This window comes from Leuciscus leuciscus (assembly GCF_965113295.1).
Source record: "Leuciscus leuciscus genome assembly, chromosome: 16".
Lineage (NCBI taxonomy): Eukaryota > Metazoa > Chordata > Actinopteri > Cypriniformes > Leuciscidae > Leuciscus > Leuciscus leuciscus.
This window is the reverse complement of record NC_138740.1, coordinates 16,278,601-16,294,971: the sequence shown is the minus strand read 5'-3', so window position 1 is coordinate 16,294,971 and position 16,371 is coordinate 16,278,601. Positions and strand designations below refer to the sequence as shown.

The window sequence follows — 16,371 nt, the reverse complement described above, 5'->3', positions numbered from 1 at the left end:
CTTTGAAGGGCAGAAATGTGAAGGATTCTCTTGAGCAGACATGGATTTATGTCTGATAAGGAGAGAATGACAGTCAGCTTCAAACAGAAATGAAAGGCAGGAGTTCAGGGTGGTTTTGTGTGCATGTTCTTCTGTACCTTTAGACTCTCTGTACTGTTGTTGGTGCTGCCACCCTCAGGGCTTCTGTGTTGCTTGTCACCACTGAAACACAACGCGTCAAAACAAAGGACACCGCCAGCACAGTCTGCCACCAGGCATACCTGAAACAAGCATTTGAAGATTATTTGAGTTACAGTATATATTACATACAGAGCACTTAAAGGTTTTGGTAACAACCAAACGACCAACCCTCATGTTGTCCCAAATCCACAAGACTTTCGTTTCGAAATCTGAGAGATTTCTGTCCCTTCATTGAAGATCTATCCACAGATCATAAAGTTAATCCGTATGAATCGAGCCAGCTTAATCCAAATCTACTGAAGAGACACAATCACTTTAAATGATGAACATATTTAATTTAGGATTTTATTCACATATTAGCATTGATCAGCAATCAATGTTTACAGCACTCAAATTTGGTCATGAGAGCTCATGTATGCTTGCTTGACCAATGAGGTTCATTCTCACGTGTTACGCAGGACATTTGAGCTTCGCAAGAACCAATGAGTTTTGTTCTCATGTGTCAAGCAAGTACAATTGTGCTTCTGTTTATGTTTACTGATCAATGCTTATATGTGAAAAAATGCCTAAAGTAAATGTTAATCATATAAAATGATCATGTCTCTTTAGAGGACTTGGATGAAGATGCTCGATTCATATGGATTTATTTTACGATCTCTTTATAATTATTTTAACTGTCTTTAAACTGTTTTGGGTAGACTTTCAATAAAAGGACAGAAATTTCTCAGATATCATTAAAAATATCTTTGGAATGACATGAGGGTGAGTAAATGATGACAGAATTTTCATTGTGGATGAACTATCAATTTAATTCCGCTCATTGACATTTCAACTCAAAATGTGTAAACAATGTTTGTGATTTTCACTACATTTCCTACTTAAAACAAGAAAACCTTATAGATACTTTATTAACATGTTGAAATGCTATTTTTATGTACAGTTTAGAGTAGCTGAATTCTTGGTTGTTAGTAAAGTATCAGCTTCTGCTACACATCATCAGGCTGGTGAAGTCAATCTAAAGATAAAACTGGTAAATATGTATATGTCTATTGATAAACCAATAATTATTTTCATGTTATGGACGATAAACTATAAATACTGTAGCTGCCATTAAAATCAATGAAAGAAGATGAATCACAAAATAAATGGATAAGTAAAACACTAAAATAATTCATTTTAAATGCTACAAGATAATTTAGGCATCACAACATTATAATGTACAGTAAGAAAATGGATATTAATTTTGAGATTTCTGAAAGATTAACTTTAAGTTACTGTTGGCCCAGCAACAGAATCCAACGGCGTGGGTGAAGGTATTCTGCGTGTAGGTCTTTTACATGTGCTTATGCAAAGTTCACTTAATTTGTAATAATTTTGTTTCAATTTGACTCTAGCTCCATGTTGTCACCAATGGGTTGCAAATAAAGTTGAAAGCAGGTACTATAAGCAGCAGTAAAGATTTATTTAACATAGAACTCAAGAAACAAGAAAACAGAACAACTCAGCAAAAAGCAATGGACAATTGAACAAATAAAAATGAGGACTTAAATATACAGAGGTAAACGAGGGAACTAAATGAACAACAGGTGAACGTAATCAGAAACTAAGGGAACAAACTGGCTCACACTAGGGCCGTTTCTCAATACCAAGTACGCAAACTTCGGACTTGCGTCCTTGGTAGTTCGGCCTTGCCAAGTTCTACTCAGGAGAACGAACTCCCGAGGACGAGAGGACGCAAGTCCGGTTATTCTGCAAATGGAACAGTGGCGTTCTTGATCGCGTCACTCAGCACGCTCTGGCTACTCCGGTTATCTCTTTATGCATATTTTAGGCAACAATAAAACAAAATATGGTATATAATAAAACTCTGCCTCTTTTTTGGCAACAATAAAACTAAATATGTTATTAAACACCACTCTGCCACTCTAAAAAAAAATCTTACACATATTAATGGCCACACAAATGTGGTTCAGGCAACACGTAGGGGAGCGCGGGGCACAACCTAACGCGGGGCTAGTTATAACACGCTTGTTTTAAATACTTCCGCACATGCATGGATGACGAAACTTTGTGTATTTACTAGTTGCCATATCAACACTATATAGAAAAAAAAATTCCGCCAAAATTATTTATTTTTTTGGACGATATCCATAGACATTTATTAAACCATAGCAAAAGTAAATTTCTTACTTAAGTTAATTTTTCATCTCTATTTTTTGTGTTTATTTAAAATAAGACAAATCTGATATTATTTTAATCTCCAAGATGTTATTTAACAGTTGAGATAGTTCTTTAATGCTTCGCTAACTAGCAGAAGACACTAGCAGGGTTTAAATCCCAGTTGTGCAGGCGGGGGCATGTTGTAACACTGCGTTACAATGTGCCCCTATTAGAAATATGCTATTATATTCTATACTTTGATTAATTTTATTGGGAAAACGTGAGAAAAAGGTGAATAAAGACTGAGAGTCAATGTTCAGAAATGACTAATTATTTATTTGTTTTGAACTATGTTGTATAGCTGTGTTTTCATGTGTTCGTAGTCAAAACTCAAAAATTTGTTTATATTTAATTATTAAAAATTGCCATTATTTTATATGAAAAAGTTTTTTAATTGTATTTTATTTAGAAAATATTTTAGTTTGTTTTGTATATATTTTTTATTAGATCAGATAACATTTTAAGCTGTCATATGTTATGTTTCAATGTGCCCCACACATGTTACAATGTACCCCACCTATGGGGCATGTTGTCACATTTCACTTCCATTCTTTCGGGGTATGTCAAGAAAAAAGTATATACTGTATTAATAAAACAAAACCAGATAATTGTACTAGACATGTGGGAAATTAATGTGGGAAAAAATAAATACTCTGAACCATAAGTAGATTTACACAAACTGAGAAAGTCAAAAAGCGTTAGGTTGTGCCCCGCTCTCCCCTACATTAATTATCTTCACTGCACAAAATACAACCCTGCTTCTTTTTGTTTTAATTTTTAAAAATATGAAACATTATTGATCATTTACTGACATTTAACAAACAGAGACAGGGTTGTGTCATTTATAATAAATGTACATACAGTGAAGAGAATGTATAATAAAATATTCTATATATTTTAAAATATATAAAATAAAATAACACAACCCTGTCTCTGTTTGTTAAATGTCAGTTTTAATGATTAATAATATAAGGTATTAAAGTATAAGTATAAAAGGTATAAGAAGCTATACAATGAGAAATAAAGCAAACAGTTCAGTCAAACATAAGTCAGCTCTCTAATAGGCAACAAAGTTAAAGTTAAAGTTAAATAGCCTAAATATATAAAGTTATGAAACTTCACTTTGCCCTCAGACAAAATTATTTGCCATGGAAAAAACTATAGATTAATGAGACCAAAAATCGACCATTAGATATACACAAGACGAATTATATCATGTTTAACCACTAGACTAGAGACATCAGAGTCAGCGGCAAACATCAGAAAGACAAGCAGAGGAAAAGCTATTCCAGTCGGGGTTAATGAGCGTTGAACGCCCAGTGATTGCCTGGATCTCACAACTCCAAAAAAGTTAGATACAATTTTCAAATAGGCACTATCTTTATAAACAAACCACAGATTTAAGCTTTAAACAACTACATTTCTCACCTGAAACACTCTTAAAATTACATTTCATGACACAATAACAGTAGTATTTTGATATTATGCGGGTTCTCTTACGAGAGGTCTCTCGTACTGCGTAAGATATCTTACGCTATAGGGGAAAATCCTTTTTCCGCGAGATATTGAAGCCAAAAATTATCCTTAATTTTGTAATAATGCAAAACGCGTTGCGGCAGCATGCAGACATAGGCGAGGCAGCTCGCGCGCCTATTGGCTGCTCTGCGGCAACTGCAGCAGCCTATCGAGCGAGGCCTGGCGTGACGCCAGACCCAATCAGGGCACTTCGCGCCCGCTGCGTCACGTCCCGCCGAAATGGGCGTGGTCTAGGCCTATAAATACCGCTCGCAGGCAGCTATTATCTGATTTTTCATCCTTCAAGCGAAGCACACACATCGCTGGAGCTGGATAAGAAGCCGCGCCGTCTGAAAGAGAGCACCTTCAGCGGGACGAGTCACTGAAGTCGCTGGCCGCGCCGCCTTCCTTGCCTTCCTGCTGCGCTATCCGGCGTTATATCCTTTCTCTGCTACTGTGTTTATGTATGTGTGTGTGCTCGCCGCCGCGACACACACTCCCATTGCACTAAAAGAGCTGGGCGTCTTTTTCAAGACGCCCCTTTTCCTGATCACGCAGCTCTCGCGCTCGCTGACGGCGACTGCCCTCACTGCGAGCTAGTTACTGCCTATGGTGACTCTGAGGACTCACCTGGCATCCTTCTCCGAGACTGCTCCTCCGCCCCCCCCCAACCCGCAAAGCTTGCCGGTTCGCCCGCTTGCCTTGCCTGCTTGGGGGACGATACCTGTTCTCCCTCTGTTTGAGCCGCGCACACCGCGCCGCTCACAGAGGATGTCAGGAGCGGGCGGTCACGGGGCTAGCTTTCTCTCTCCCTCTGTTCAAGCCGCGCAAACTGCGCCGCTCACAAGGGAGGCTGGAAGCGGACGGTCGGGGTTAGTTTTTCTTTACGTTATAAGAAAGCTACCCTGCCTCTGCGCCCCATTCATGCGTCACTCACCGGCGAAAGGAGAAAGGTGTGTTTTTAGTCCCTCCGAGGATGGACTGACCTTCAATTTCTCATACATTTCCCAGTTCCCTGATCATGCGACTGGAAATATCAATATTGCAGCAGGCGAGCCTGTTTTAATACAAGCGCGCCTGCAAGCAAACGCCGAAGAAAACATGTGACGCTCTTATATGCTCGTGCATCCGAAAGCCTTTGTGTTCCCCCCTGTGGCTCAGTGGCGGAATCATTGGTTTTCCTCACGAGAGACCGGAGTTCGAATCCCGGTCTAGCGGCAGTTAAAATTATGCCGCCAATGCTTCGCTCTGTCAGTTCCCTGAAAAGCGACTGCAGATGTGCATTTTGCAGCCAACGAGCGCGTTGCACAACCCGCTCGCCTGCACCCAAACACCGTTTCTATGGTTTCCGTGCGTCACTGGCGAAAGGAGAAAAGAGCGTTTCTGGTCCCCCCGCGGACGGACCGACCTCCTCTTTCTCGTACATTTCTCATTCCCCTCTGAAGTTCGGGCGACTGGAAATGTCAGTATTGCAGTGAGCAAGCCTGTTGTAATACACGCATGCCTGCAACCAAACGCCAGCACGTTGACGCTCTCTTATAATACTCGCGCTAACTGAGTTACAATGTGTCTCCCCCTGTGGCCCAGTGGCAGACTCTCAGGTTTTTGCACGCGAGAGACCCGCGTTCGATCCCCGGGTCTACTGGCAGATAAAATTATGCCGTCAATGCTCGCTCTGTCAGTTCCCTGAAAAGGCGACTGCAGATGTGTATTTTGCAGCCAACGAGCGCGTTGTACAACCCGCTCGCCTGCACCCAAACACCGTTTCTATGGTGTTCCGTGCGTCACTGGCGTAAGGAAAAAAGGGAGTTTTTCTGGTCCCGCTGCGGACGGACCAGCCTCCTTTTTCCTTTACATTTCCCATTCCCCTCTGGAATTCAGGCAACTGGAAATGTCAATATTGCAGTGAACAAGCCTGTTGTAATGCACGCAGGCCTGCAATAAACGCCAGCATGTTGACGCTCTCTGTTTCTATGGCAACTTCTCGCTTGTTCAGTTCCAGTAAATGTGACTGTTCCAGTGTATCCTGCAGTAAACAAGTCGGCGACGCAGCACGCTTGCCTGCACACAAACGCCGTTTTTACGGCTGCCCAGATAAATCCCATAAGTGTGAATTTTTCTGGTGTCCCGGCCACGGCCGATGGTGCTTTGTGTAGAAAGAATGCCCACTGCCCAGTGCCCATCTCTACACACAAGCACAGCCCGTCACACAGGGCTCGCGCACATGAATCGACTCAGATCGATTGCGCTTCAAACATGGTGAATGTGCCCACTAACACCACGTTATGCATGTCTCACGGTTTCTGTAAAAACGAAACCAACGTGCATTCGCTTCACTCAAGCGAACGATGCTTTCAGTGTGATAAATGTGCCCGCTGTCCCGCGCCCACATCCACACATAGACATGACAGTTCCTACGGGAACCGCCCAGCCCTCCCCCTCGCGGTTGACCACCGCAGAGGAGTCGAGCGCGGGCAATCTGCCCGCTGTTATCAGCGCGCCCCATGCCTCAAATGTCACGAGCGCGACGCTTGTGTTACAGCACGCCGAAGCCTCTCCATCGCTGAGCGAGCGGAGCGCGCTTCGTATTCAACCCCTAGCTATTCATGCGGACGCATGGGCAAAGCTGCCCGGGGTTTTTCGAAGTGGGTGCTGAACATTATATAAAGAGGCTATTCGCTACAGTTTCGCCGACGCCCTCGCCGCTATGTGGCGCGCGTCGAGACCACGGTAAAAACAGAAGTAGCACATTTACTTCGAGCCGAAGTGGCGAAACTATTGAGCAAAGGGGCCATAGAGCCTCTCTCTCAAGTTCAGAGCGAAGAAGGGCTATACAGCAGATACTTCCTGGTACCGAAAAAAGACGGGGGTCTCAGACCCATACTAGATCTAAGGCAACTGAACAAAGTGCTTGTTCAGGATGCTCACGACCAGACAAATCCTTGTGCAGATTCGCCATGGAGATTGGTTTGTGTCAATAGATCTGAAAGACGCGTATTTTTCAAATACAGATAGCGTCACGTCACAGGCGATATTTGAGATTCGCCTTCGAGGGCCAGGCATATCAGTACACAGTCCTGCCGTTCGGTTTGTCCCTGGCACCCCGTACATTTACGAAGTGCATGGATGCGGCGCTCGCACCCCTCAGAATGAGAGGCATGCGAGTACTGAACTATTTGGACGATTGGCTGATTCTAGCGCAATCTCGCGCAGTGCTCATAGAACACACGACCATTTTACTCGATCACCTCGAGGATTTGGGTCTCAGTGTCAATTGGGCGAAGAGCTCTCTGTCATCCAGTCAGAAGATATCTTTCCTGGGCACAGAATTGGACTCGCTGTCCATGATAGCGCGTCTATCACCACAGCGCGCGGTAGACATTCAACGCACAGCGAACTCGTTTCGCTGCGGCGCGTCTGTCCCGCTCAAGAAATTTCAGAAGATGCTAGGTCTCATGGCCTCAGCATCATCAGTGCTCCAGCTGGGCCTGCTCCGCATGCGCCCGCTGCAGTTTTGGCTGAAAGCGCGAGTCCCACGCAGAGCGTGGGCATCCGGTTCGCTTCACCTCAAGGTCAATCAGAAGTGCGTCACAGCTCTGAAACCTTGGAGAGCGAACGACTGGTACCAATCAGGTGTAAGCCTGGGGACTTCCTCAAGGGTGAAAGTGGTGTCCACGGACGCGTCCACCTCGGGATGGGGAGCGCTGCTCGAGGGCAGACCGTTCTTCGGCCAGTGGTCGGAACGGGAAAAGCTCCTGCTAGTGTTGCTTTCGTCAACGAAAATTATGACGAAATATTGTCGTCAACGAACCTTTATCACCTGACGAAAACGAGACGAGACGCAACGTAAATGCTGGTCATGTGACGATGACTAAAATAAATGTATAATGCAATATCGTTGACGAATAAAAACGAGACTAAATGTGGTTTAACAAAATAAAAACTATGCTAAAATGTCTCTTCATTTTCGATCTGGTCACCCGATTATCAGCAAATTTAACAATATTATTCCATTAGTTATTCCATTAAAATGTCTCATTGATATATTTGACATTCATAATCGTCACCCTCTGGTTACATGAACGCGTCACCACCGCATCAGCACAGAAAACATGGAGTTTATTTTAAAGAATAATCGCACAACCTATTCGATATTCTATAATTAAATAAACTAATCGAATATTCAAAAAACGTGACTCATCCCTGCATGGAATCTCTTTCTTTTCCCAAATCTTCACTCACGTCTCACCCATTTTCTAAGGGGATTATAAACGTTTCTTCATTGGTTCGCTTTAATAAGGCCTATTATATTCGTATTCTTTACTGTGGTAAAGTAGAAAATGCTGTAGGACAGATAGCCTACATTTGTACTTGCATGTCAAATTCTACAGTTTGTGCTTGTTATAGACATGGTAAGGCGCGTCAAGTTTAGTTGTAAAGCGCGTTTCACACGCGCGGGTGATTTTTTGTTTCACTTTCTCTGGCAGCGCAATCTCAAACATAGCTTAAATATCTCGCCCTTGTGGAGGATAAAATTCGCTCTTCAGACCATTTTACATCAAGTTGAAAACATGAAGATATCAGAAAAGAGATCGATGGACTCTTTCCTGCTCGTGTCCCACATCCCTCTCAAAGCGCATTGTGGTAGGCTATATCACGCGTCTTTGTGTGGAAATATAAAACGATTTTTTATTTTTTATTTTTTTAAACAACCCCCGCTGGTAGTTGGTCCATTACCAACAAACTGCCACCGACACAGCCCTAAATATAATAAGATAACCTTGTTTGAAATACTATATTGACTGGGTTAAATAGAATTGCATTACTAAATAAAATACAATTTTCATTGACTAAAACTAGACTAAAATGTCATCAGTTTTCGTCGACTAAAACTAGACTAAAATGTCATCAGTTTTCGTCGACTAAAACTAGACTAAAATGTCATCAGTTTTCGTCGACTAAAACTAGACTAGACTAAAAAGAGTATGAACGTGACTAAAACGAATAAAAACTAAAACGACAGCTTGACACAAAGACTAGACTAAAACTAAAAGTAAAACAGGCCGCCAAAAACAACACTAGCTCCTGCACATAAACTGCCTCGAAATGACCCACAGACAGTCCAACTGCTGTGGAAGAAATTCGGCAGAGCGGAAGTAGACCTGTTTGCGTCTCAAGAAAACGCTCACTGTCCGGAATTTTTCTCCAAGAGCAGGAACGCGCTGGCCCATGTGTGGCCCCGCCGCCCGCTCTATGCTTTTCCCCCCGTCTCTCTCCTGCCTCAGGTGATAGAACGGATCAGGGAAGAAGGATGCTCAGTATTGCTGGTGGCACCGTTCTGGAAAAACCAACCTTGGTTCCCAGTCGTGATGCAGTTAGCAAGTACTGCCCCGTGGCCAGTACCAGTGAGGAGAGACCTCCTCTCACAGGCCCACGGCTCGATCTGGCATCCTCACCCGGAACTATGGTCCCTTCATGTCTGGGCCATCAACGGGTACATGTTGGACTCCCTAAAGGAGTATTAAACACGATCACGCAGGCTAGAGCTCCGTCTACGAGACGGCTCTACTCCTCGAAATGGTCAGTGTTTTCGGGCTGGTGCACAGCCCGTGGTGTGTCACCCACAGACTGTGGTGTGACGGAGGTGTTTTCCTTCCTACAAGAGCTGTTGGATGAGGGCAGGGCCCCCTCCACGCTCAAAGTTTATGTGGCGGCTATAGCAGCGTTCCCAGGAACAACGCTTGGTCAGTCAATAAGAAGGAACGATTTAGTCATCCGCTTCCTTAGAGGGGCTAAGAGACTGAATCCTCCCAGACCTCCCTCAGTCCCCGTATGGGACCTTTCTACGGTTCTGGAAGCCATGAAAGGTGCGCCATTTGAGCCTTTACAGTCAATTGATTTGAAACACCTGTCTTTCAAGACGGTGTTTTTGCTGGCTCTCGCTTCAGTGAAGCGCATAGGGGATCTACACGCGCTCTCTGTGAGCGCGGCGTGCATGGAGTTTGGGCCTAATGACTCAAAAGTTATACTCAAACCTAAGCACGGTTATGTTCCAAAATCCCTCAACACACCGTTTAAGGCGCAGGTTATCTCCCTGTCAGCCCTACCGGTCCCTGATGAGGAAAGAGAGGCGAGCCTCTGTTGTGTTTATGTACTTGTCAGGAGATGGCGCTGTAGTTCACATGTTGATACCTATAAAAGGTGTAGAGTAAGAATGGAGGGGTGCACCTGCTGCCTAATAATGTACATGGCTGGCACTGTTATATTGCTTGTGGGTTTGAATAAACCTTGAAGAAATGAGAACTTTCTTGTCTTCCTGATTACTTGGACCTAGACATAACAAATTGGCGACGAGGATTTTGCTGTTCTACATGAAAGATGTCTGCTGTTGCTTCTTTTCCTACGCCATTCTTACCATGTCCGGGTGAGCCGTCTATTCCTTTTGGCGTCTGGTTGAAGATGTTTGAGAATTACTTACTTGTCGTAAATGCATCAGGAGATGACTGGCCAGTTGCAAGAAAGCGAGCGTTGTTTCTTCATTGCCTGGGAACAGAAGGGCAGAGACTATTCTATACTTTACCAAACCCAGGAGAAACAATGGAGGATGCTATTGAGACTTTGAAACTACACTTTATTCCTCGACGTAATGTTGTGGCTGAGCGTCATGCATTCAGAAAACGAATTCAAGCACCAGGTGAAACAATCCTGCAGTATGTTGCTTCTCTTCGGGACTTAGCCACCACATGTGAGTTTGCATCTAATAATGATGAAATGTTGCGAGATCAATTAGTGGAGAAGGTAAACAGTCATCGTATTAGAGAACGTCTGTTGTTAGAGACTGATTTGACGCTTAACAAGGCTATTACTATTGCTACACAAAGGGAGGCTGCTGGTGAACAAGCTAAACTTTTTTCAAATCAAACTTCAGTACCTGTGCAAGCAATACAAGCAACAAGTGTGCCTGCTGTTGATCGTTACAAAAGACAATCACTTTTGAAACCTCTGCCTGTGCCTTCAAAGTCTTTTGCTACTTCCTTGGCTCGTGCATGTTATCGATGTGGATCTACAAAACATCTTGCAAATGATTCCAGATGTCCTGCAGTTTCTGTAAAGTGCAATAATTGTCAAAAGTTGGGACATTTTTCAAGAGTGTGTCGTTCACAGCAAACACATTCTGTACATGAGATTGAACTTCCTGAGCTTCAGATTCTTTACATGCATGATTCAGTATCTAATAAGATAAAGTGTACTACTACTATCATGACTGCATCAGTCTCTGTACCTGTGGAGTTGATTGTGGATTCTGGATCTTCCGTTTCCATTCTGCCTAAATCTGTGTATGAAAAACACTTTAAACAAGACTCTTTGCTGCCTCCTGCTGTTAAATTGGTGACGTATTCACGAAATCCAATACCAGTGCTTGGTTGTCTACCTGTTACTGTTACCAGAGATAATATGACCTGTAATACTTCAATCTTTATAGTCGAATGTGGCACTGCTCTTCTTGGAATGGATTTAATAAATGGATTGCATCTCAAGTTTGAAGGTTCTTCCATACTTCCAGGACCGACTCCGTCTTCAGCCTCTGTAATGCGACTTTCTGCTTCTGTGCCTGTTACTAAGCTAGGATGTGCAAAAGGATTTGAGCATAAGGTAAAAACTTCTTCAGTGGAGAAACCTGTACGTCAGAAACTCAGACGGTTGCCATTATCTGTTCGAAATGCTGTCAGTGATGAACTTCAACGCCTTCTTGACTTGGGTGTTATTGAACGAGTGGATGCATCACCGTGGATTTCTCCAATTGTAGTTGTTCAGAAGAAGACCGGTGGTATTCGCATGTGTGTAGACCTGCGAGAACCAAATAAAGCTGTTGTTGCGGACAGTTATCCTTTGCCCCATATTGATGAGATGATGTCTATGCTGCGTGGAGCAACTGTCTTTTCTACAATTGATTTAGAGAATGCTTATTTCCAGCTCTTGTTACATGAAGAAAGTCGTGAGCTGACTGCATTCATCACCCATGAAGGACTATTTAGATTCTGTCGAGTACCTTATGGCCTTGCTTCAGCTCCATCTGCATTTCAGAAAATGCTAGCAACTGTATTACAAGGATTGCCAAACGTAGCCAATTATTTGGATGATGTCATTGTCTGGGGACGCACAAAAAGTGACCATGACCACATGCTTAAAGTGGTTCTTCAGCGTATACATGATGCAGGCTTACAGTTGAATGATTCAAAATGTCACTTTAATAAAAGCAGTTTGCGCTTCCTTGGTCATACTGTGTCTGCACAGGGTATTCACCCAGATGAGGATCATCTTAGTGCAATGCTTCATGCTCCTGTTCCTAAAGATGTACATCAGCTCCGTTCCCTTCTTGGATTGTTGTCATGGTACAATAAATTCATTCCAAATTTCGCTACAGTTGTAGAACCATTGCGTGCTTGCATCAGACAAGGTTCTGAGTTCAGCTGGTCAGATGAGGCTCAGAAGAGTTTCAGTACTGTAAAGGAGTTGTTACTCCAAAGCCCTGCTTTAGCATTGTTTGACCCTAACTTGCCTATTGTCGTTTCAACGGATGCGTCAGATTATGGACTAGGTGCTGTATTCTCTCAAATTCATGAAAACAACACAGAGCACATTGTTGCATTTGCTTCAAGAACATTGTCTACTGCAGAACGCAAATATTCAACAATTGAAAAGGAAGCTCTAGCATGTGTCTGGGCTGTTGAAAAATGGAGAACTTACCTCTGGGGTCGAAAATTTCTTCTACGTACGGATCATCAGGCCTTGACAGTGCTCCTCTCCTCTAAAGGCACAGATCGCGCTGGAATGAGGATCGCACGTTGGGCAGAGCGACTCTTGTGTTTTAACTATGAGGTGAATTATTATCCTGGCTCTCAAAACCAAGTTGCTGATTATCTTTCACGCCTACCCTTGCCTGCTTCTGATGAGGATCTCTCCGATACTGAGCCGGAGTTTGTTGCATTTTTGTCTTCTGAAATGTCTGCTGTGTCTCCAACTGAATTTGCTATTGCCTCTGCATCATGCTCAGAAATGACTGCATTACGTGCTCAGATTGTTCGTGGATGGCCCTCTTCATCAGCTGCTGTGGGGGTTGTTCTACGTCCATATTTTCAAATACGTCATGAACTTGCTGTGCAAAAGGACTATGTGTTTAGAGGGTCACGTCTTGTTGTTCCTGTTGCATTGCGACGTGTTTTGGTGAATCTTGCCCATGAAGGTCATCAAGGAATAGTGCGTACGAAACAGCGCATTCGTGAACTTTACTGGTGGCCTGGTATTGACTGCTTGGTTAAGGAACAGATCAAGAATTGTGAAGTTTGCTTGTCTTCTGATAAGGTTACAACTGTTCGTGCTGCACCTTTACAACCTGTACCTTTTCCAACTATGCCATGGGAAAAAGTGGCTGTTGACATTGTTGGCCCATTTGAAACCGCTACCTGGGATTGTCGGTACATTATGACATTGATTGACTATCATAGTAAGTGGCCAGAAGTGGCATTCACTTCTTCAATCACAAGTAAAAATGTGATCAACTTCTTGACGTCAGTTTTCAGCAGATTTGGAAATCCTCATTACATTGTATCTGACAATGGATGTCAGTTCAAGTCAGTGGAGTTTGCTGCATTTCTGAAAGATCGAGACATTCAACACATATATACGTCAGTGTATCATCCAGCTGCAAATGGAGCTATTGAGCGATTTCATCGAGTACTGAAGAGTTCTATTCAATCTGCTATTCTGTCTGGAAAGCCATGGAAATCAACAGTGACAGACTTTCTTCAAACTTACCGTGCTACTCCCCATGCTGTTACTGGACGGTCTCCTTCTGAGTTACTCTGTGGCAGAAAGTTGCGTACTCGTCTAAATGTTCTCCCTCTTCCTATAACTTGTAAGGATCCTGCTGTGAATCAGAAAGTGGCATTGTCTCAAAAGAAGATGAAAACATACACAGACCTCAAACGAAGAGCCTGTACTCCTGAGTTCAAACCTGGAGACTGGGTGCGTATAAAAATTCCAGTTCATGTTCCAAAGGGACATCCTAGATTCTCAAAGCCTTTGAGAATTGTACATCAACTTGGTCCATGCACTTACCAGTTATCAGATGGAAAAAACTGGCATGCATCTCATCTTTCTCCAGCTTGTGCACCTGTGGAAAATGCCATTGATAGTGAACTGGTGTCCTTGCCCCTCCAGTCTGTTCCTTCCTCTACGGTGTTGCCTAAAAATGAACTTGTGAACTTGCCTAATCAAATTGCTTCTCCATCTGTTCCTGTAAGGTCTTCTTCAAGAGTGAAACGCCCTCCGCGTTGGTTGCATGATTATGTTACGTAGTACAAAAGACATTGATTATTTTGTGCTAAATGAGAAATTAATTCTAGTTCTAATATGTCTGGTTACAGAATGTAGAATATACTGTTAAACTAATTGAATTGGATGTACATTTTGTATAGATTTTGCCTATTGCACCAACTATGTAATTTGGGTGGAATTTACAGTTTTGAGTAAAGGGGGAATGTTGTGTTTATGTACTTGTCAGGAGATGGCGCTGTAGTTCACATGTTGATACCTATAAAAGGTGTAGAGTAAGAATGGAGGGGTGCACCTGCTGCCTAATCATGTACATGGCTGGCACTGTTATATTGCTTGTGGGTTTGAATAAACCTTGAAGAAATGAGAACTTTCTTGTCTTCCTGATTACTTGGACCTAGACATAACAGCCTCCTTTGCCCAGTCAGGGCATTACGAGCTTATGTGTCTCGCTCGTCTGTTTTCAGACAGACGGAGCAGCTCTTTGTTTCATTTAGCGGGCGTTGTAAGGGACTAGCCGCGTCGAAACAGAGCCTATCCAGATGGATAGTTGATGCTATAGCGCTGGCATACGCCTCCAAGGGCATGCAGTGCCCGTTGGGTGTCAGAGCGCACTCCACGAGAGGCATGGCCTCTTCGTGGGCCTGGTCAAGTGGGATTGCCTTGCAAGATATTTGTATGGCGGCAGGCTGGGCCTCCCCGTCTACATTTATAAGGTTTTATAACCTAGAGGTTCCCGCCCTGCAGGCCAGGCTGCTGTCGGTCTAAGTTTACCAGTATTATCTGACCTGATGCTATCAGCTCAGAATGCTGCGTCTACTGAGCACAGCTCAATGTTCGACAGTAAAAAGTAGCAGCACGAGATGTGCCTGGGCAGACTGTGTAAGACCCACATTCCCCCATCAGTTCAGGCCGTACCCCGCCCTGTCTGTATAAAATTCGCGTCTCAGCGACGCTGCCATATGTGGAAGAGTGCGGCTTCGCCCCTCCCTTTTCCCGGACTCCTTGTGAGTTCCCTGAGTGATTGTGCACTATATGTCTTCTTTGGTGTCAGATCTTTGGTGTCAGATCTCAGCATGCACGGCGTTTTGCATTGGGTCCCCTAGCGTAAGATATCTTACGCAGTACGAGAGACCTCTCGTAAGAGAACGTACTCGGTTACTAACGTAACCTCGGTTCTCTCTAGAAGAGGGAACGAGTACTGCGTATCTTGCCGTGCATGCACACGCTCTGGTTGCTTCGATGATGAAAAACCAGATAATAGCTGCCTGCGAGCGGTATTTATAGGCCTAGACCACGCCCATTTCGGCGGGACGTGACGCAGCGGGCGCGAAGTGCCCTGATTGGGTCTGGCGTCACGCCAGGCCTCGCTCGATAGGCTGCTGCAGTTGCCGCAGAGCAGCCAATAGGCGCGCGAGCTGCCTCGCCTATGTCTGCATGCTGCCGCAACGCGTTTTGCATTATTACAAAATTAAGGATAATTTTTGGCTTCAATATCTTGCGGAAAAAGGATTTTCCCCTAGCGTAAGATATCTTACGCAGTACTCGTTCCCTCTTCTAGAGAGAACCGAGGTTACGTTAGTAACCGAGTGCGTTTTCTCCTCTGCTATTGACGCTTGCTGGTTGGTACGAGATGCATTCTGGGATACCTGGCTGTCTCAAGTCACCTCTCGATGCATCCTCGGTAAAAGGGGCGGATCAAAAACACATCCAGGGATTTGAACTGGACTTGGCTAGATGTGAACTTTGAATTGGAACAGTCGCTGCGACTGATGATCACAAGTCCACAAGAACACAAGCACAGACAAGAACGTTCGCATATTGAGAAACGGCCTTTGGCTGCATCCGAAATCACATACTTCCCTACAATAGGTGAAAAACAGTATGTGACAAAAGTAGTCCGTCCGAATTCATAGCACTCTTTAAAGAGTAGGCAAAAAAGTACCTGGGTGACCTATTTCTTCCGCCGAATATACTGAAGTGTCCATATGATACACACTTTACTATCCCATGAGGCCACGGGAGAGAATTTGTGAATGACAGTGAAGCGACGCAACTGACGCTGGTAGGTCGCGGGATAATGCCAACATGGCGAATGTAGTACGTCCGAATTACATTCAT

The 16,371-nt window shown here is 43.9% G+C and overlaps 1 protein-coding gene and 1 long non-coding RNA gene across 5 annotated transcripts in view; both read right to left on the bottom strand.

Moving 5' to 3' along the window:
* Positions 1-16,371, bottom strand: part of plrdgb (PITP-less RdgB-like protein) — a 115,311-nt gene that overhangs the window by 46,302 nt on the left and 52,638 nt on the right. For all 3 annotated transcript variants that reach the window (XR_014198630.1, XM_082140678.1, XM_082140679.1), the window contains exon 7: positions 138-260. Coding sequence is in view for 2 of the 3 variants with exons in the window: in XM_082140678.1 (XP_081996804.1) it covers positions 138-260 (123 nt within the window). In the remaining variant the exon portion in view is untranslated. The remainder of the gene's footprint in view (positions 1-137; positions 261-16,371) is intronic.
* Positions 10,061-14,653, bottom strand: LOC309477443. 2 transcript variants are annotated; one of them, XR_014198634.1, is made up of 4 exons: positions 14,186-14,653; positions 14,035-14,089; positions 11,966-13,843; positions 10,061-11,763 (listed from the first exon to the last, which is right to left on the bottom strand). It is a non-coding gene; the product is annotated as an uncharacterized lncRNA (long non-coding RNA). The 2 variants fall into 2 exon arrangements; XR_014198633.1 differs by having other exon boundaries at positions 12,664-13,843; positions 14,035-14,653.